Raw genomic sequence first — 21,268 nt, 5'->3', positions numbered from 1 at the left:
GATGTTCTTCTGTACACACACATCTGAAAATTAAGTCCCAGAACTGTCCCAACTCGGAAAGCCAACCAAACGCTGCCCTGCACCACCGCCTCGCCTACGAGCACCACCACCTCCTCTATGAGCACCACCGCCTCGCCTACGAGCACCACCACCTCCTCTATGAGCACCACCGCCTCGCCTACGAGCACACGCCGCCCGGCGATATGAATGACCTGAAGCATTGACCTGCTCAGCTCGGATGACTCATCCTCCCTGTGCTCTCCTTAAGCTAATGACAAGGAAACAAAAACAGAACAAAGCTAAACACGGTATCATTTTGGCAAAGTTACAACACTAAGTACTACTTGTATTCCCCGTGTTCACCTGGGTTCTGAGTAACAGTTGCAGCAAACAGGCATCCTATCTTTTTTCTATCGAGTCACTAACAATTCCTACTGGAATATGGGTAAAGCCTAACAGTTCACTCTACGAAATTACTGAGGAACTCGCTACCAGAGGGTGCCGGAGGCGAGCTGGGCAGCCGGGCCCGGAGGCCCCCGGAGGCCGCTCTGCGCCGCGACCCGATGCTCCGCAGCGCACAGCCGCAGCCCCCGCGGGACGGCGAGTGCTGCCGGGCGGCCGCAAGCCCTCGGGCGAAGGGAGGAAGCGCGGCGACGCCTCCCAGGCCGCGCTCCACGCAAACGCCGAGCGCTCCGGCTCCCGACCAGCCCCGCGGAGCGCAGCCCCCCCGCCCCGGCCCCCCCGCCCCGGCCCCCGCCCCCGCCCCCGCCCCGCAGCGCGCTGGCGCAGCCCACGCGGGGCGGCGGGGACGCGCGCAGCCGCCGCGCGCAGCCACAGACGGCAGCGCCGAGCCGGGATGCGGCGTCCGCGGGCCGCCGCGCACTGACCGCCCGCGGCCGCCGGGCGCTGCGCGGCCCCCAGCGCGCCCATGGCCAGCTCCGCGCAGGCGGCGGGCGGCGGCCCCGACGGCGGTGAGCGGGCGGGCGGCGGCCTCGGGGACAGCGCGCTGAGCCAGGGCTTGAGCGTGCTGGTGGGGCTGGCGCTGTGCGTGACCATGCTGGGGCTGGGCTGCGCCGTGGAGCTGGGGCAGCTCGGGCAGCAGCTGCGGCGGCCCGTGGGGGTGCTGCTGGCGCTGCTGGGGCAGTTCGTGGCCATGCCGCTGCTCGCCTTCCTCCTGGCGCTCCTCTTCGCCCTGGACGAGGTGGCGGCCGTGGCCGTGCTGCTGTGCGGCTCCTGCCCCGGCGGCAACCTCTCCAACCTCATGTCGCTGCTCGTCGACGGGGACATGAACCTCAGGTAGGCGCCGCGGCTCCGGCGCCGTGTTGGTCCGGCACCTCCGCACCGCGCCGGGGGGGCGCGTCCAGCCAGGCCGCCCTGCGCGCCGCTTTCCTCGGGGGCCCCGCGACCCCCGCGCCCGGGCAGGCCGGTTTCGGGCGGCCCCCGGCAGCCCCTTCCCTGAAAACCCGCGCGGCGACGAGCGCCGCGGCCGGAGCAGGTCGCAGGTCCCCGCGCGCTCGCGGCGCCCCCCGGCCGGCTGCCCCGCGGTGACCGGTGCCTCTCGCCTCCCCCCCAGCATTATCATGACGGCCGCCTCCACCGTGCTGGCGCTGTTCCTGATGCCCCTGTGCCTCTGGGTCTACAGCCGCCACTGGATCAACACGACCCTGGTGCAGCTGCTGCCGCTGGGGGCGGTGAGCCTGACGCTGGGCAGCACCCTGCTGCCCATCGCGCTGGGGGTGCTCGTCCGCTACAAGCGCCCCCGCGCCGCCGACCTCCTCGTTAAGGTAGGCGCGACGGGGTGGACGGGGCGGCCCCCGGGCGGGCGGCAGCATCGCGACAGCGCCGCGCCGAGCCGCCGCCGGAGCGGTACCGCCGAGGGTACCCCGGCAGCGCGTTACTTCCTATTCGTTTAGGTTTTAAAAAATGCAGGTGTTAAGGAATGATCTGCATGGGTTTACCCGCTGCGATAAACCCGGGGGGGGGGGGGGGCGCGGGGCGGCCGGCCGTAGCCCCCTGTGCCTTGTGCTCCGGCGCGGTGCCCGGGTGCGTGCGGCCATGCCGGGACGGGGCGAACGGGGTGGGCACGCAGCAGCCTCTGCTCCCGCCGCCCGCAGCCTTCCTGCGGCTACGCTGTGCTACGTCAGGAGGACTCAGACCCCTGAAACAAACGCGAGAGATGCAGACTTAAAACAGGGGAGACACCGAGGTAGCACCCCAGCGCCCAGTGGGACGCGGGAGTGCCGAGGTGCGGGATGCCCGGCCAGGGGACGAGCCTTCCCCCGGCCTCCCCGCTTCCCGCTGGGACCCAGGGCTAGCAAAGCCAGCCCCCAGGCGAGATGGCACTGCCTTAAAACATGCCAATGTATTAGCTTAATTGCAAAAGTAAAAGCGAGGGGCGAGCCCTAGTGCACTTAGCTTCCCAGCAAGTCACCCCCGCCGAGGTGTCCAGGGGCGGTTTCAGCCCCTCCGTTCCTGGCGTATGATCAGATGCCACCCAAGTCCCGCAAGCACACCGGGAAGGGCAGCACAGCCAGGCTTTGCAATTTGAACTTGCTGTCAAGCCTCTGCTCGCTGTGGTTGACGTGCTTTTGCCCATGCCTCCCTCTGTCCGTTGCCAGGTTTCCCTGTGGTCCCTGCTGGTGACGCTGGTGATCCTGTTCATCCTGACGGGGACCATGCTGGGGCCAGACCTGCTGGCGCACATTCCCGCGTCCGTCTACGCCATAGCGGTGCTGATGCCCCTGGCGGGGTACGCCCTGGGCTACGGCTTAGCCATGGCCTTCGCCCTGCCGCCGCACTGCCGCCGGACAGTGTCGCTGGAAACGGGCTGCCAGAACGTGCAGCTCTGCACCGCCATCCTGAAGCTCACCTTCCCGCCGCAGCTCATCGGCAGCATGTACATGTTCCCCCTGCTTTACGCGCTCTTCCAGTCGGCCGAAGCGGGACTCTTCGTGCTGGCGTACAAGATGTACGGGAGGGAGAGCTACAAACAAGAGCCCCTGGGTGAGGAGGAAGACACCGATATCTCCTACAAGAAACTGAAAGAGGAGGAGGTGGCCGACACCTCGTATGGCACAGTGAGCGCGGAGGAGCGCGGCTCTGCTCAGGCGGAGCCGGCGCAGACCGCGCTTTAGGCACGGTAACGAGGCGGCACCCAGGGGCACGTGGTGGCAGCCCCGGGGCCGCGCTCAGGGCGCCGCGAGCAGGCCGTGGTGCTGCCCGGCCGCCCGTTGTCCAGCTGCTCCCATCGTACCAGTGGTGTGTGCTCACTGCCGCGCCGGCTGCGCTTCGTCAACAACATGTGTGAACAGAAGAAGAAGCAAGAAAAAAGGAAGAAGCATCGTTGCGACGCGACCCCTAACCGTACGCCTTCCCGCGAGCAGGCTGCTGCCAGCCCGAGCAGCCAGGGACGGGCAGCAGCAGGAGAGGAGCGCCTGCGGAGGAGAGGCCCACGCGACGCCAACCTCGGTGCCAGCCGGGGCGGCCCCGCGGCACCCGCTTACCGCCCTCCCCGCGCATACGTGGCGACGCCGACGCCCCCTGTATCCCCGCTGATTAACCCCCGGCGCAATTAAAGATTAGAAGCCGAGCGAGGAGCCGTGTGGTTCATGGGGGGCGCGGGGGCACCGTGCGGCGCCGCCGGGGGAGGGCGCCGCCCGGGCGGGGAGGCCCGTCCCGCCCCGTCCCGTCCCGGGAGTATTTAACGCCGCCCCCGGGGGCTGCCCGGGCCGGCGCCATGGCGGAGGAGGCGATGGAGAGCTACCTGTACGCCGCCTACCACCCCTACTCCTACCGCTACCCGCCGCCCAAGGGCAAGGGCGGCGCGGCGGGCGGCTGGCGGCCGCGGGGCGGCTACTTCTCGGGCTACGGGGACACGGCGGCGGCGGCCGCGGCGGCCGAGTACTTCGACAACTACCAGCGGGCGCAGCTGAAGGCGATCCTCTCGCAGGTCAACCCCAACCTGACGCCGCGGCTGCGCAAGGCCAACACCAAGGAGGTGGGCGTCCAGGTCAACCCGCGGCAGGACGCCTCGGTGCAGTGCTCCCTGGGGCCCCGCACGCTCCTGCGGCGGCGCCCCGGGCCCGGCCCCGCCGCCGCGCCGCTGCCGCCGGAACCGGAGCAGGAGCAGGGCAGCCCCGCCACCACCAGCACCCGCGCCGTGCGCTTCCCGCGCACCATCGCCGTCTACTCGCCCATGGCCTCCCGCAGGCTCACCACCTTCCTCGAGGAGCCGGACGCGGAGCCCGAGCGGCGGCCGCAGGACGAGCCGCCCGCGGCCGTCGAGGAGGAGGCGGCGGCGGCGCTGAGGGAGCAGCGCGAGGCGGAGGCGGCCGCCGTGCGGGCGAGCTGGGAGCAGCCCCCCGCCGAGGGCGGCGCGGAGCCGCTGGGGCAGCGCCCGCCCGCGCCCGCCGCCGCGCCGGTGCCCGCGGCGGCGGCGCCCGAGGGGGCCCGGGAGGAGGAGGAGGCGGCGGCGCCGGGGGGCGGCGCGGCAGGGGCAGAGCCGGCGGCCGCCGCCGCTGCCCCGAAGCGGGAGCCGGCGCAGGGCAAGACCCGCCTGCGCTTCCAGGTGAGGGGCGGCGGGGGGAGCGGGGCCGGGCTGCCCCCTGCCCCTTCCCGCGCCGAGTAACGGTTGTCCCGGCAGTTCCTGGAGCAGAAGTACGGCTACTACCACTGCAAGGACTGCAACATCCGCTGGGAGAGCGCCTACGTGTGGTGCGTGCAGGGCACCAACAAGGTGAGCGGCCCCCGCGGCGCCGAGCGGCGCCCCCGGCCCGGCGCGGAGCGGCCCCCGGCGCGGCGCTGACGGCGGCGCTGCCCCGCAGGTCTATTTCCGGCAGTTCTGCCGGACGTGCCAGAAGTCCTACAACCCCTACCGCGTCGAGGACATCACCTGCCAGGTAAGGCCGCCCGCGGCCCGCCGCGGCGGGGCCCCGCACGCCGCTAGCGCCCTGCCCTTCTCCCGCAGAGCTGCAAGCAGACGAGGTGCACCTGCCCCGTGAAGATGCGCCACGTGGATCCCAAGAGGCCCCATCGCCAGGATCTCTGCGGGAGGTGCAAAGGCAAACGCCTCTCCTGCGATAGCACCTTCAGTTTCAAATACATTATCTGAGTGGGATATTTTTGTTTAGGGCTCTGCTACAAAACTGCAAGCAGAGCAGATTTTTTTGTTGTTGTTGTTTGAAGGTACGTAGTGAGGTGTAGCTAGAAAACATGTAAATAAAGGTATTGCAAAGCACTCCCAAATGATCGGGTGGGTTTATGCCCAAGTCAGAGGGTGCATGTTATAACTTCCGTAAGGAAGAACCTACGAATAATGTTTCTCAAATTAGTGATGGTCTCGGCAGCAGTTGACTTGGGACCTTGTAGCATCTCAGATGGGAAAGGACATCTTTCACTCCTCCTGCCCTTGAACTAATCACATACTTGAAATTCAGCCCCTTGAACTTTCAGCTGACTTCTACGGTATGAAGTAGAACATCATTCTTGAACAAAACATCTAATAATATTCACTTACTGTGCACATTGATATTGCATTTAGGAAGTTTTCTTCACCTGCTCTTCATCACAGTAATATGATTGAGAGGCACCATATAGAACTAGGTCACTTCTACTGGTACAGCTAGTCTGCACTTCGCTGTGGTAGTATTCTTGTTTTGTAGGCTAGAGCTGAAAGTTTGTGGCTGTCTCTGCATCTTTAGGGAGTTATCACAGACTGTGGGGAAGGGAGACACTGATGTGATGGTTTTTGGTAAATGGATCTTACTTCCACTAGGTTATTGAGAGAAGTGACGTTACAAACAATTACAGGTATGATCTTGCATCTGCCCTGCTTCCTCTTAGCTGCAGGTAATGCACAAAGAGCTACAGTTCATGTTGCTCACACTGGAGGAGCTTGGTCTAGTGTGGTCTAGCTCTGCAGCTAGTCATAGGGGAAGAATCAAATTTAGATGCTCTTCTGAGATTGGATTTGCTACTAGGATTTTTCTTGTGTTCTGCAGTAATGGCAGAACCAGCATTGTTAATCCCCAATGATGCTGTCCAAAAGCTCTTGTTGCTGTAAACTATTGTTCTGTGTAGGGACTAGCAAATATTGGCAAACTGTTACAAGCTGACTCTGGGACTACAGAATTGCCAAACAAAAGATTCTGTAGTTTGTAAAACCTACATCCCACTAGGCTACCTTGTAGCTAAGAAGAGTTTGGTAAACTTATGAAAAACATACTTTTCTGAGGATGTTAATAAAGCTGTTAATTTTGAAATTGAGTATTATACTGCACTAAGCTTTTTGGAGAACTCCTTAAGCTAACTTCCCTTAGGAAGGACAGATTTATCTCCATCTATAACAAACTTATGCCTGTACCTAGCTTGCTTGAGACCACTATGTTAAGTAGAATAGCTAAACACAGCATGAAATCAAACTGCTTCCCCTTTATCTTAGTAAAACATAGCTCACTACCTGGTGACTTTCTTCTCTGTAAATGGAAGCTATTGTACAGCAGAGCAGGCAAATGCTGTCCTTCCTATCAAGAAGTGGCCATTTAGAGGGGCTAGTAAGTGTTAATTCTATGGCTGATACATAACTTGTCATGCTGTGGATTCCTGCTTCAACATGCCTTTTGATATTGCTGCAGTAATTAAGGTTTAATGCTTTAACACCAATTTATTGCTAAATAAGTTTAGTTATTGTTGCTCTACTAATCACTATAGCAGCATGATGTATTCTGGGAACAAGCAGCAGACCCAATATCCTCAGAGCATAGGAATTGTTTTCTTCCATGCTGCCACTCAAAGGTGTGTGTGTTTTGTTTTTGTTTTTTCCTTCTGTATCAGAGTAAAAGGAAAATTCCTAGCTTTACCAGCTCACTCAAAGCAAAGACTCTCACAGTAAGTTTCATCCTTACTGTGCTTGACTTGAAAAGCATAGGTACAGTCTTTCCTTCCCCTGGGTGCCCCCCTTGCTTCTCAGCATATTCACTATAAGGATGTTTTGGTCTCTGTCATTCACTTAAGTTTTGCCTTCCAGATTCCAAAATTTGTAGTCTTCTGAAGCAGTTGGGGAAGCAGTTGAGATCAGTCTGCTCACCTTTGTAATGAGTTTGAGAAGAACTTGGGCTTTGACATAGCAGTATGAAGTCCTGTGGCAACTAGTAAAAAAATAGGTGCAGTTGACCGCTTTGATTTGGTACAGGTAGCCTTAAAGCAATGCTTTGGGGGAAATACACTATGAATACACTGATCCTCTGGCAATTACTATTGGTAATAGCCTACAGTGAAATTTAGTATGGCTTAGAATAGTCTTCTGCACCAACTATGGTCAGAGCAACTGCTGCTTCTGTTACATCAATGTGTATCACAGCAGCAAGAAAGGGGCCTAGCTGACCTGAACTGTATGGTGCACTTTGACAGCAACTGGTCTAAGCAGTTGATTAAGGTTTCAAGTGGCTGTCAGGAGCTAGGAGCCATCAGCACCTCCTTCAGCTACTGCAGTGTCCTTGAGGTGGGGACAGTGGGAGTGCAGTTTGCATATTAAACTCATCAAAGGATGAGTCTCTAGGCAGCATGTGGCTTCCTTTGGCAGCCCCTGTCCAGACCCACTACAGTGGTGCCTCTAGGCTTTCTCTGTCTGCTAACCCTAAACCATATTTTTGACCAATGCTGGGAATAAGAACCCCATTTCTGCCCCACACAAGAAATTCCTCACAGGACAGCTCTTTTAGCAGCACATGCCTTCCTGTGGCAGCTCCTTTCCACACCCACTTCAGCAGCATCTCTGTGCTTTTTCTTTTTCCTATCCCTAACCCTACCCCTAAACCACATTTTAGGCTAATGCTGGGACTAAGACACCCACTGGTGTTCCTGAGGACAAACTCCTCACAGGATAGGTCTCTTGGCACCATATGCCTGCCTTTGGCAGCCCCTTTCCAGATCCACTGCAGTGGTGCCTCCAGGCTTTCTCTTTCTCCTAACCCTACACCCTTCCTCAGGCCAGTGCTAGGATGGACACCCTGTGAGGCATTTTTGCTCCAGTTTCTTGTCTGGAGTATTAATTGAGTCCAGTCCCAGTATTGGCCTGAGAAATGGTTCAGGGTTAGCATGAGGTTTAGTGTTAGGGTTAGAAGAGAGGGAAAGCCTAGAGGTGCTGTGGGAGCAGGTTGGGAAAGGGGCTGCCCAAGGGCTGTGTGTGCTGCCAACAGAGCTGCCCTGTGAGGAGTTTTGTGTCTGGAGCAGAAATGCGGGTCATACTCTCAGCATTGGCCTGAGAAATGGTTTAGGGGTGGGTTTAAGGTTTGGGGCAGGAATGGGAGAAAGAGACAGCCTGGAGGTGCCACTGGAGTGGATCTGGAGAGGAGCTGCCCAAGGAAGGTGTGTGCTGCTGAGAGCGCTGTCCTGTGAGGAGTTTGTCTGGAGCAGAAATGGGGGTCACAGTCCCAGCATTGGCCTGAGAAATGGTGTAGGGGTAGGGGCAGGGTTCAGGTTAGGAGAAAGAGAAAGCCTGGAGGTGCCACTGGAGTGGGTCTTGAAAGGGCCTGCGAAAGGAAGGTGTGTGCTGCCAAGAGAGCTGTTCTGTGAGGAGTTTCTCATCTGGAGCAGAAATGGGGGTCACAGTCCCAGCACTGGCCTGAGAAATTGGTTAGGAGTAGGGTTGGGAGAAAGCAAGCCTGGAGGTGCCAGGAGCAGGTCTGGAAAGGGGCTGCCCAAGGGATGTGTGCGCTGCAGAGAGAGCTGTCCTGTGAGGAGTTTGTCTGGAGCAAAAATGGGGGTCACAGTCCCAGCACTGGCCTGAGAAATGGCTCAAGGTCCAGGTTCAGGTTAGAGTTGGGAGAAAGAGAAAGCCTGGAGGCACTGTTGGAGTGGGTCTGGAAAGGGGCAGCCAAAGGAAGGTGTGTGCTGCCCAGAGCCCTGTCCTGGGAGGAGTTTCGTGTCTAGGGCAGAAATTGGCATCTCAATTCCGGCATTGGCGTAAGATATAGTTCAGAGTTAAGGTTGGGAGAAAGAAAAAGCATGCAGGTGCTTCCAGAGTGGGTCCAGAAAGGGGATGTGTAAGGACGGTGTGTGCTGCCAAGAGAGCTGTCCTGTGAGGTGTTTCTCATGGGACAGAAACAGTCCTCACAGTCCCAGCGTTGGCTCGAGAAATGACTTAGGGTTAGGGTTGGGAGAAGGAGAAAGCCTAGAGGCATCGCAGGAGTTGGTCTGGAAAGGGGCTGCTAACAGACAGTGTGTGCTGCCGAGAGAGCTGTCCTGTGAGGAGTTTTGCATCTGGAGCAGATACGGGGTCTTAGCCACATGAATGGGGCTGTTTGAGGGGCAGCCCTCTGCCTTCCACAGTTCGGCAGTAGCTCTACCTGTCACTCCTCTTATGTAAACACATTCCGGACATTTACTGCTCAATGCCGAAGTACGATTCTGTATCCTTTTCCACTTTACTGCTCTGTCATGTCCTTGACAGCATACAGTGTGTGTCAGAGGCACGGGTTCCTAGCTGCAGCAGAAAGAAGGAAAGCTCACCAAGGCATGTGGGATTACGCTAAGCAGAAACGAACAGAGTCTCTATGCTGCCCTTTCTTCAAAGTTCTTGTGAACTTGCCCTTTACTGCTTTCTCTTGACTTTTTTTGTTAGCTTAGTCAATATTGTATGCAGTAGTACATCTTACATAACAGGTCTGATTTTCATTTTTTTAGATGTATCCTTTACCATAGCTTTAGGTTTGGCATGTACCTATCATCCAACAGCCTGTGTAGTAATTGTTGTTGAGAAGTGGATACAGGGCCAATCAGCAGAAAGAACTGCAATCAAACAGGCTTAATGCTTTCTTGTTAAAGAGGCTTGTGAGTAGTTAGTAGCGAAGGAGAGGGCTCTTTTAAGACAGAACAAGCTGTATACAGTGTGAAATAGTTCCTTCACAGAAGCTGAGGTAAGCAGAAGTAGGAAGACAGTAAGCTAACATAGGGCAGGTCCCAGTCTCTACTACTCATTATAAATGGAGGAAGATGCATAATTAATAAAGAGTGAAGTATATAGATTTAGGTTTGAGAGTTACAGGGCAAATCCTTTAACACCTTCAGAAGATGTCTAGGAAAATGCCACTGCATTGCCAGGATATAGAAAAAACCATCAATTAAGATCTGCCAGTTCATGATTGTCAGTGCTTAGCTGAACATACTAAATTATTTAAATGCTTAAAATATACTATATATACTCATAGCTTGTAAAATACACAAGATGACAGATACAATGTCTTTTATTTTTACAAAAAAAGTGATAAAAGATGATGTAAATAAAAGTGTAATGCACCACTAAATAAAACTACTTATCCCCAGTAAATACTTATTAAATAATTAAGAACACCATCTACAGTACCACAAACCATCAAAATAATTCAATTTTATCGGGGTCAGGAAAAAAAATACAGTGATTATGGATGTGCCTTGACCAGTTACAGAGCTTGTTAAGATAACATAACTACTGTCAGCAGTCCAACAGCGTGCACAGTGCCTTCAATTAATGCATTTCAGCATAATTACATTTCTAGTGGGGTCCAAATCCCCCAAAAAGGCAGAGCTAAGAATTTCAATTCTACATTCTAAACTCTGGAATTAGAGCCCATTTAAAAAAATCACAGTGGGTAAGAGATGTATATAAAAATACTGGGTGTTCCTTTCAAATCACAGGAATCATGGGACTACATTCTATTTTTTTTCTTTTTCTTTTTTTAATACAAAATGTTATTGGTTTCAACAGAATCCAGTTCATTTTTATGCTACAGACTTTGACACTGAGCTATGAGTATATTGCCTGTTTGCATGTTTTGGTAGTCATTTTTCTATATAGTCCCAATTCCTTAGGCTTAACTTGAGTCATGAAGATGCATGTTTGTGCATTCAAACTCTTCGCTTGAACCCTGCAGACCACTCAGGCTGCAAGTCATGTATGTGACTACCAATAGGGAGATTCCCCCTTCCCTCATAGCTTTATACACCTACTCTCATAACAGTGCATTGCACAAATGTACAAGAAAAATACTGGTTTTGCACTATACAGTTTCTAGAATATGTACAGAATAAAATAAGTTAACTTCTTTCTTCTAATGAGAATTGCTGATGGGCAGCATATATCTTTAATATACATTTTAAAGTCTCTGCAGGCAGCTACTTTTTGGTTAGTTGTTATCAATATTTGTAACATAAGCACTGATCAGAGAACTGAGCAGCATTCCAATAAAGTTAACAGATATATTATTTCTTTTACAAACACTGGGAAATCCCAGTTTAAAATATTATTAAATGTCCTAACATTTACACACTATGAGGATTAGATCTAATAAAATAAAATTTCTTCAAAAATAATCTTGCAGCTCTTTTAAGCATGCTCTGATGCCTTATTTAACAATCATCCATACCATCAAAAAGCAACTGTCACATAGCCATACATTCTAACTCACATACATCATTTCCTCATTACAGACAAAAGAAAGCAAATAAAACATTGAGAAGTCAATGGTTTTCGCAGTCATAAGTGATTCTACTCATGTTTGACCGCACATTCTTCATGACATTTCAAAGTGTGTCATTAGGTATTAGTTGATTATATCTACTACTGCTGGAAAGCCAGGAAGCCTTGCAGGTCTTCAGCCAAAATAAAGCAGCCTTGATTTTAGCCTCATCTCACCTGCTTTATATTGATTCAACCTTTAGAGGCTGTTACTGCAAACACCATTTACAGTTCTGTTACAACAGAAAATAATGCAAATGTATGCATTATGTTTAAGCCCTTTTCCTTTCGTGTAGTTTTTATACATATATTCAAATGAAAAAAGAGAAACACTACTGCCTGTACAGCTACTGTGTAGAAAGAGCAGTCACGTAAGATGTTAACTTCAATTTTCAGATCTCTGCTTCTGATGAAATAATTTCTTGCTGTGATGAAACCATGTGTTGGTCATCGGGGTTGCTAGAGGGTTCTCCCCCCCCCCCCCTTTTTTTTTAAATGAAAGGTGCTCAATGACAGTCTGAAGTGTCTTCAACATCAGTTCTTCTCTAAATGACAGCTGTTCAGAATCCAGTGCTCACAAGATTTACTCCTGGTTTGATTTTCCCTAGAAGCTGATAGGATTGCACCATGCGTAGAGACTCTCGAATTTCTAGATTAAGTTCCATCAGCTTTGAGCTGGCCTCAGACATATCTTGGTTGGAGCCTACTACAGCAAAGCTCCCAGTCTGACCAAGCGTCTGATGACGGAAATATATGTGCAGCAGTGTTTGAACTGGGTCATCTTCAGAACTGCCAAAGATGTCATTGGGCCAAATAGACCTGTAAGCACATAATTTTGATTTAAACACTTAAAAATTTTTTTTTCAATATTCTTGTTCTTTAAACAGACATTTGAGCAGAAGACAGGAAAAATGCCAGAGAAGTTTTTCTTCTGTAGAGTCCTGATGGTTATCAGTATCATTTTCTCAAAGATAAATTCTAAAAAATAAACATTACTGGAATTGCATTTTTTTAATTGCAAAATGCATATGAAAAAGCAGTAATGAAGTAATTGTGCTTGTCCTTTTCAATAAGGACATCTAGCAAGAGTTCAAAAAAAAAAAAATCTGGAATCATGCCCATCCTTAAATTAAAAAGGCCCATTAACAAACTGAGTTCAGATCTGAAAGCATAATCCTTACACATTTACCTGAAAGCCTTGACCTGTGCTACAGCTGACACAAACTCTTTGCTTCTCAGGGTTTCAATGAGAGAGTGAATAGCTGTTTCTGTGCTAGCTTGGGAGGCCTCTGCAATCTCAATTTCTTCGATACCGCTGTCAGAGGCAGACTCAGCTTCTTTCAGACAATTCTCCAAAACAGCAAGTTCTTCAGACATATTTATAACCTAAAACAAATAGTAAGAATGAGCTTCTCTAGTTAAATCCATCTTTGGCCAACTTAACTTTTAGCAGAATAGACACTTAACATTATTCCTTCTTCCTGCAATCATAAATGAGACACAGAAAAAGTACATTGAAGTTCATGCTTCAGCTGCTAAAGTACACAGATAATTTAATGGCCCATGTATGTACGCTAAGTATTTGGGCTTTCCTCTGATGAAGTTTCACTCAGTCCCTCCTAGTCAGTTCTTTTAAAATTTGTTTCAAAAAACCACAATTATTTTCTCCCCATATCACTTGTGATGATAAAATCAACAAGAAGAGTTAAACACTTAAGAAAATAAAACAAAAATGGTGCTATTACAAGCACAGTCTAAATATGAAGAAAAAAATCTGGAACACAAGTATAGTAACCCAGCAGAATAACTGCTGTGCAGTCTGTGTATACAATACTGTCTTCTGCTTCAGCTACAGTGTATGAGTGACAAGGCCATCACTCAGAGTATGATTCTACAGCTGACATGGTGACTTAGGCAAGAAACGGGACTGGTGTGATGCTTACCACCTTCCACAACATTCTCCATACAGAAATTAGCTTATTTGCAGCTTCTACAAATATCTGATGATCTAAGTGAGGAACGTGCATCATTTTTTTTCTAAGTTACTCAAAAATCAAAGACTGCCTCCCCTCTTTTTTGTTTTTCTCCCTACTATGTCAAGCAAGACAAGGCATGCATTCTTCTGCTGCCTCTAGACACTGCCTTACAGTCCTAGAGGAGAATTTTCAGACGACATTAATAGCTTAGCTCATTCAGATTGACTTTATTGACATCATATATGTGCTACGTGTGCATAGCTGAATGACACTTTCTTTTTGTTAATAAAGTCAGTACAACTAAAAATCAGGCACAAGATGTCTAGGATGCATTACTAACTAAAATTGGGGGCTAAGGTGGCAGTCTAATTGAATGGCGGATGAAATGATTTATAGTTGTATAATCAGTTTGTAGCAAGCTACTCTGTTCATAATAGGAAACACTGGGGAGTGTTTCCATAAAGGGGATTCATCACAGAGCTCTGCTGATTAGAGCTGATGCACCTCGATTGTAGCTTGATTAGACTACACCAAGAGTCCTGCTGAAATATTTAAAATTCTCATCACTGGACTCCTGCATTCCTGTCTACTTAAGAGCTTTCAGGTAGTACAAGAATCAACACAGATAATTAAATGTCTGAGAAAATTCTTGCAAGTTCTACCTAAATCTTTTATTAATTGGCTACAAAAATAGCCAATACCCTCCTTCAGGTTCTAAAAAGATGTCCCACTGATTAAAACGTTACCAAAACGTATTTTAAATAGTTTTGCTTTAAAATGTCAACAATAAGTAGCTAAACCGCATGATTTTCTTTACCTCTGCTTCTTTTCTGATTGTGTTTACTTGGCTGATAAGTTTGCAATAGGCTTGGAACAGAAGCAGCAACTGGAAGTGCAATTTGTATAGCCTCCGACACAACTCCAGCTCCTACAAATGTAAACAGCAATATTATGTTCAGGAAATGCAAAACATCTACTATCCATGACCAGAGACAATAAATTGTAGACAGTTTGGTTCAGTATAGAATGCACAAAATTAATAGTAGTTATTTCTTACTGACGAAAAGGCTGAAAAGATTTACAAGCTAATATAGCAAGAAGCTACAGAAAAGCAGATGAAAGCTTCTTACAGTTCTTGATTTATAAGTAGCCTTACTCTCTCACAGGTTAAATGTTTACTTTTAATAAGTTACATTTCCAGCAAGGAAAAAATGATTCAAATGACATTTTAAAATGTCATGTTCTAAGCCAGAATATGAGATTATTATTCTTATTTTTGATATTTTAGTGTTTTTAATTCAAGATCTGATACCCAACATAAGCAGCTGAGGTGTATAAGTATAGAATCTTTCATAACTATTAATACAAATTAGTAAGCACAGTACATATAACCTGGCCTTTAGCTTGCAACTGTCTGATAGAATAAGAGGAGAACAATTCTATTCTTGGGCATAAGAATAATGCTTCCTTTATGAAAGCTAGCTGTGATTTTATTTTAGAAAATACCACATGATATACTCTTAAAGGAATGAAACAGCAATATTAACTTATGAAATGTCTTGCTTGCGTTTTTATGCATGTAAAACTAGTCAAAGTGGAGACAGTGTTAATACTGCTTTACATACAGACATAAAAGCTAATGCGAATGGAATAATCTTCTATAAACTTCTAAGTATAGGATCCTATTAGCTACAAGTACCAACAGTTCAATAGATTATGCAAAACTGAAGCACACAATATTGTTGTAATAGTCTATTATGTCACAAATGGCCAAGAGACAGGTGGAGACCAGTTTGTTGACTAGCATGGTTAAGTATTTGATAAATTAAGAACCATCACTTACTGCTAGAATTTCCATTTGCTAAGCAAGCAGATGAGCAGGTCACAAAAATACAAAGGAAGAAAAAAAGACCAAGAATTAGTTTAGGAAATCATTTGAATTAGGGTAAAAGATGTCCCAGGTAAAAGGGAGTAAGAAATACAAGTAACATGCTCCAAAGAGTGGAAACAAGTAACAGATTGAATTTGAAGTGAAATTACTATGCACTTCCTGCTATAACTAACAACAGATAACATCAGCTTTGCTGTCCCACAGCACAAGTAACGTACTTCACCTTACAACCCTTCCTGGTCTGTACACATTCTTAATTAAATACACAGTCTTAATTAAAAGTTATGCAAATTTAAGAAAAAAAAAAAAGACTGTTCAGTCAATATCTGTAAAATGCTTCTCGTTTATTCTGTACCATTTCAGTTTAAGCAAAAATTTGCTTTATATTCTTGGGGCAGGAACTTAACTTTTGTGTTTTTTACAGTGCTGAACATACTGATGGCATTCAAGCAAGTACAAAAGTCATAATAAGCATATGAAGAATGACAGTCAATGTCTGATTCCAACAGACAAAAGCAGTTAAGCTTTATTAAGCTCATAGTCATAGACTGTGTGCTTAATAGACTATAAACAATGCATAATTTTGCTATCCTATACATAGCACAACTATCAAATAAGTAGTTACATCTGATGTACAGAACATTTCGAAGAGATAAGATCTTGAACTGCCAAAGTCAATGAGAATTTTATGACAGATATCAATGGAGCACTGAATCGAGACTTTGAGGAATAACAGAGTATATGAGTCCCAGTGTTCTTTAACCCAAGTCTCATTATTACTATAAGCAAAAAAAGAAAAAAAAAATCACACTTTTAGGATAGTTATTTCCAAATATTCAAGAGAGGTTTTCCTTTAAAAATGTTTTTGTGCAGCTTCAGTGACTTCCACATAATATTTGCTCACTTCAAAAATAATCTGATTTTTCCAACTGCCAGTGCTGTACACAGAGCCTAGCCAGAGAGTCCAGATGCATTCTTTCAGGCTTGCATGTTACCACTAATAGTAAAAATCCAATAATTAGATTTACTTGCAAGTCTGCTGGTGATGCATGAGCCAGAATAGAATCTCACTATTCCTTAGCTATGTTGACTGCAGTGCTAAAAATTAGTAAGAAAATCTTATTTGTGTTAGTGAATGAAGAATATCTGTTGAATGGAGCAGCCCCGTTTTTCTGAGCAAAACATCACTTACAAATTTTAAGTGTTAACTGGTTGACTGAATAGGCTTATCAGCCCCGCACTTCATTTCCAAGGAATTCTGAAACAACAGTCTTATACTTGGTAACTTCTAATTCTCCTACAAGCCACTATAACTCTCTTCAAATAAATTCAGAACTTCTGTAAAATGTGTATATTTATGAAGCAGGATAACAAGACTGTTTCCTGAATGAATAGGTAGTATACATTAAAATGATTTTAACTGAATCTGCAATACAAGTTTCACATTAAGAAAAATTTGCCAGTACTGGATAGCCTTGCAGGCCAGGATTGACAACTAAAGTGAGAGCTGGTCCTCTCAAATAATCAATGTGAACAGGTCACATAACTCCTTTCTAGAGGCTATCTTCAAACTCTGCAGAATTGTGGAGGAATAGACAGAACTGCCTGAATCCTGCATTCTCCTTTGCCAGCCTCGCGCTGTCTATGCAAGTTAATTGAAAGGCTGAATGTGGCTTTCCCTTCATTTCTCAGTTTATCTAGCTATACTACGGGAATAGTAATATTTACCTTCATAGTTATGTTACAGTGGTTTCTTTGTGTATATAAACAACATTGTGAATACAGACAAATACATAAATATTGTTTTATTAATACGTAGCATATTTACTATATTGCAATAGTAAATGCTTTGTATTTCTAAACGTGTGCCAGTCAGTATATGAAGACGTACAGCAAGCGTAAAATACACCAAATGTGTTCATAGGCAAAGCAAAAATCATTGCAAATGGTATCTAGTTTGTGAATAATTATTTTGCTATATTACTCATTCTTGGCCACATAAAATATTTTTAAATGCAATTTAAAAATCACTAGTGTCTTACCAGCCATTTGATTACTCTAAAAAATGCATAGATGCATTTGATATTTGAGTTTTTTAAAAAAAAAGATATGTGAGACCAAATGAAAACCACATAAAAAAAGAAATAGTCTGTGCACACAATGGAAATTTCTGTTGCTGAACACCACATTTTCAGCAGTAAAAGCACGACCAAGTGCATCAATGAATAAAGTTTGACTGAATAAAAGGAATAAAATTCCCCCTTTTTCAGCTTGGGTTTGGGATGTGGTCTTTTGATTCTCAGGACTCAGGTCTGTTCTACTTAACACAACACATCTTACTTCAGTGTTTTGGAGATACGGCTTCTGTGTTCAGTAGTATCAAGGTGTATTGTATTTACCAAAGAATAGCCAGAATCAAACTTTAAGCCCTTTGTGCATGAGTCTCAGAAATAGAGAGATACAAAATACTTTTTATTTTTCTTTTTAAATGCTCTTCTCAAAATGTCATTGTGAAAATGTGCATTAGTCTGCTCTCTGCGATTCTACTGTCTTACATCTTTCACAGTTCCTATTATAAGACTTTAGATAGCAGATTCACTTCCCTGTATCAACTGTGGATAGTGCTTGGATCTGCTTTTTCTTTCTACAGTGACAATATTATGCAGTTATTGTTTAAAAAAAAAATCCTTGTCCACTTGGGGAAAAAGCTTGCTACAGCAATTAGCAATATTAAAACATGGATGACTGTCATGCAAATACATACAAAATATTGAAATAACATGGATATGTTGCTTTATGTTTGATGTTATCTGACAGAAGTGTTTCATGAGATTTCTGCCATACTGCTACCTAGCTCCCTACTCCTTCCCGCCCAAATAATGACTCCAGAAAGGTCATGTATATTTATATGGTACTAATTATATTAAATCCAGTAGAGGTTTTTGGCTAGACAGCTTATCTGAGCATATAAGCAGAATGCTAATCTTTTTCCTTCTAGAAACAGCTGCATAAAAGCAGACTTGCTGGTATACAGATGGTATCTATTCTGCTTATCTACTCGGTGTTATTAAGCTTAGAACCCAAGACTGGTTGCTTACTTTTATTAAAGGAAGCCCTTTGTATTAGATCACTACTTCATAAAAGTCCCAGTTTCCAAAAGATAGCATGATAACTGAAATGAAAAGCTTGTCATACCTTTTTAATCTCTCTTCAAATATTGGAGTTTTAAAAACATGTATCTATTGCACAAAATCTCATATCCAGAGACTCATAAATGAGATGCACCTACCTGAGCATCTGTGTTAGTGCCATGAATACCATCATCAGTACCAAATGTTCTTTTGCAGTCATCTAGCCACTGCAAAGCAAATACAAACAAGATTGAACCTTCTGAAACAGAACATAACTGAAGACTGATAAAATTGCCTAAGATACTTCAATAGTATCTTGCACATTCTCAGATTATGCAAACAACGGATTTCTTATCACAGTTTCTTACCAGTGTTGTTTCCACTAAGGATTGCCACTCTGATGGAACCTCCTGGCAGTGTTTAGGGCATCCCTTCTGTTGTGAATTTCATGTGGCCTTGGTTGCCCCAGATGGGATAGTACACTTTGGTGTAAAGTCTGATCCGAACTGGGGTATTGTTATATGGAAATGTCTTGTGGAGGGGACAGAAAAATCACCTTCATTGAATGAGTTAATATTTTCTCTTTACTTGCACCACAAGGTTCACACCAGCATAATTTCTCAGCATCTTAAATACAGCATTAATTCCAATTACAGAGTAAAGAGTAAGCCTGCTACGTTTCTTGGGAGTACTTCAGTAACAACAGCAAATACATTTGTCCTGTATAACTAGATGCAAGTGCAGATTTACTGCATAGAAAGAAAAAAATAACTTCTGTAATGGGAGTTCAGCATCACCTCTGGTTCATACAAGCCAGGGTGATGAAGCATTCTCACATTACACAATGCAGTCATGCAGATTCCACTCTCTTCCATGAACACAGGACTGCATTTACCCTCAGTTCCTATAGCACACAACAAATCTATTGGTTTCTGTGGGCAATCTCTTTTTCTAGCTTTAAACAGCCTTGCAAATTTAAAGGAGTTAATACAAAGCACAGAAAATCAAATATGCTTTTGTCATACAGTACAATCTGGTCATCTCATTTATGCAGTGCCCAGCACATTCTTCTGTACAATGAAAAAAGCAGCAACGCTGTGGTAATTTGGGTATGACAAACAGTAATGCATCATGTTGAGATAAGTGCAGATTATCTTCTGAAATGAAGCACAGGCTCTATACATCCAAGGAAGTATAATTTAGCATACTGTGTGCTTTATATCATGAATCTCACAGGAAATCTTAGTGACCTTTTTCTAACCTTTGTCTGATGCAAGAAAAAGAAAAATGTGATTTCCCATCTGCTCAATTTAATAAAGGTTACTTAGTGAATTAACTAGGCCTCTGTGCCTATCAAGAGGAGAAATGGAATTTTCTAAACACTGTGCTGTCAGTTTCAATTAGTGACATGGATACCACTGTACGCTGCAAATCTCATTTTTCTTTTTATCTGACAGCATTCATCAATAATAATGGAATACGTTTGCAATGGAACAAACAGTATCAGAAATTGGGAAGCTAGTATTTATTTTCACACACTGCTGTTCTAAGATCTTTTAAAATCTTAACACCAGTCTGAAAAAAGGGTATGCCTAGAATTTTATATGATATACATATAACCTTATATTTTCTATTACATTTATCTGATTCAGTATCTTTGTCTTTAACATATATATGAAGTCAAAAGCAGCTTTGTTCGAGGGAACAGAACAGTAACTCCAAAAAGGTGACAAAATTGATTTGCTAAAAATTTGGCACAGAACATATATTCAGCGCTGCAGAAAGGATCTAAAGTTACTCTTCAGAAACAGCAGTAGATTGTGTGACAAAATAATCTTCTTGATATGTTTGCTTTACATCAACTTATTTCTTCCCAAGGTATCTCCTTACTGAAAGCATAAGCTAGGGAAGTCCGTCATTGTTCTTATTCACAGCATACATTGGTTTCTCAGATTGCCCCGAGGACGGAGATGTCAAAACCCTCCTATAGTGTAGGTACCTTTCTTTCTCTTTCTTATCTCAGTCCATGGATAAGAATTTCAAGCAACTGCAGCCCAGGCCTCTTATTAGTTTAAATTCTGAGTCATATGAATGGGAATGCCAGTGCAGTACACAGCACTGATAGTGACAAACAACATCTATTAGGGTAAATTTTAAATAATAACCTTTAATTAAAAGAAGTTAATGCACAGAATTTTCTAGTGGTTGAGTCTAGAGGATATAAGATTAAAATGCAAATGATGTTTATTTAAATATTTGTTAATTTATATTCACTTAATTAGACTATATCCCAAGCAGATTAGTTTGGTCACTTCCTGCATGCTTCTATGAAAAAAGTGAGGTGGTGGAGGAAACTTGTTACATGTTCTGCCTTAATACTTCTTTCAGATTAAATGGGATACATGATGTAATTGCCTGCAATGACAGAAACCCTGATTTGACCTGAGGAAGTCTTTTTCAATCATTCTCTCTATTCTGTTTAACAGGATAAATACCTGAAAATTAGCTTTGGAAGATTCTTAATCTACATATACTGTATAATATACACACAAAAAAGAACTAAAAGCTGAAGAAATAATTTTTGTTTTAAAAATTTAGAAAAAGAAAATATATTAGCTTCAGAGATTTTTAGCCACTACTTCTAAATTAGTATAGTAAATAAATAATAAAATAACAGATTACATTAACTAAATGGTATGCTTTTGACAGTCATAAATGATTGGTCCAAGCTATAAACTTCCTCCTTCTTGGTACTGCTTCTTTCTGTTTATAAATGATT

At 45.9% G+C, this 21,268-nt stretch overlaps 3 protein-coding genes across 14 annotated transcripts in view; 2 read left to right on the top strand and 1 right to left on the bottom strand.

Moving 5' to 3' along the window:
* Positions 1–793: 793 nt before the first annotated feature.
* On the top strand, positions 794–3,593 carry SLC10A4 (solute carrier family 10 member 4). Its single transcript, XM_064511184.1, has 3 exons — positions 794–1,296; positions 1,574–1,784; positions 2,619–3,593. The coding sequence occupies exons 1-3, from the start codon at positions 929–931 to the stop codon at positions 3,132–3,134; spliced, it is 1,095 nt and encodes a 364-aa protein (XP_064367254.1). The 5' UTR covers positions 794–928; the 3' UTR covers positions 3,135–3,593.
* Positions 3,594–3,618: 25 nt separating this feature from the next.
* Positions 3,619–5,236, top strand: ZAR1 (zygote arrest 1). Its single transcript, XM_064511183.1, has 4 exons — positions 3,619–4,567; positions 4,643–4,735; positions 4,824–4,898; positions 4,967–5,236. The coding sequence occupies exons 1-4, from the start codon at positions 3,737–3,739 to the stop codon at positions 5,108–5,110; spliced, it is 1,143 nt and encodes a 380-aa protein (XP_064367253.1). The 5' UTR covers positions 3,619–3,736; the 3' UTR covers positions 5,111–5,236.
* A 4,989-nt stretch (positions 5,237–10,225) lies between these two features.
* The window catches only part of FRYL (FRY like transcription coactivator), a 183,405-nt gene continuing 172,362 nt past the window's right edge, over positions 10,226–21,268 (bottom strand). For 10 of the 12 annotated variants that reach the window (XM_064511175.1, XM_064511176.1, XM_026093729.2 and 7 more), the window contains 5 exons: positions 18,648–18,716; positions 15,311–15,328; positions 14,285–14,395; positions 12,681–12,877; positions 10,226–12,310 (listed from right to left, as the gene is read on the bottom strand). In XM_064511175.1, coding sequence (XP_064367245.1) covers positions 12,052–12,310; positions 12,681–12,877; positions 14,285–14,395; positions 15,311–15,328; positions 18,648–18,716 — 654 coding nt within the window. In that variant the 3' untranslated portion in view covers positions 10,226–12,051. The remainder of the gene's footprint in view (positions 12,311–12,680; positions 12,878–14,284; positions 14,396–15,310; positions 15,329–18,647; positions 18,717–21,268) is intronic. The other 2 variants (XM_026093730.2, XM_026093732.2) reach the window with 1 other exon arrangement.

Source organism: Dromaius novaehollandiae, chromosome 4 (assembly GCF_036370855.1).
Source record: "Dromaius novaehollandiae isolate bDroNov1 chromosome 4, bDroNov1.hap1, whole genome shotgun sequence".
NCBI lineage: Eukaryota > Metazoa > Chordata > Aves > Casuariiformes > Dromaiidae > Dromaius > Dromaius novaehollandiae.
Note: the sequence above shows the minus strand (reverse complement) of the source record. Positions and strands in the feature narration are given on the sequence as shown.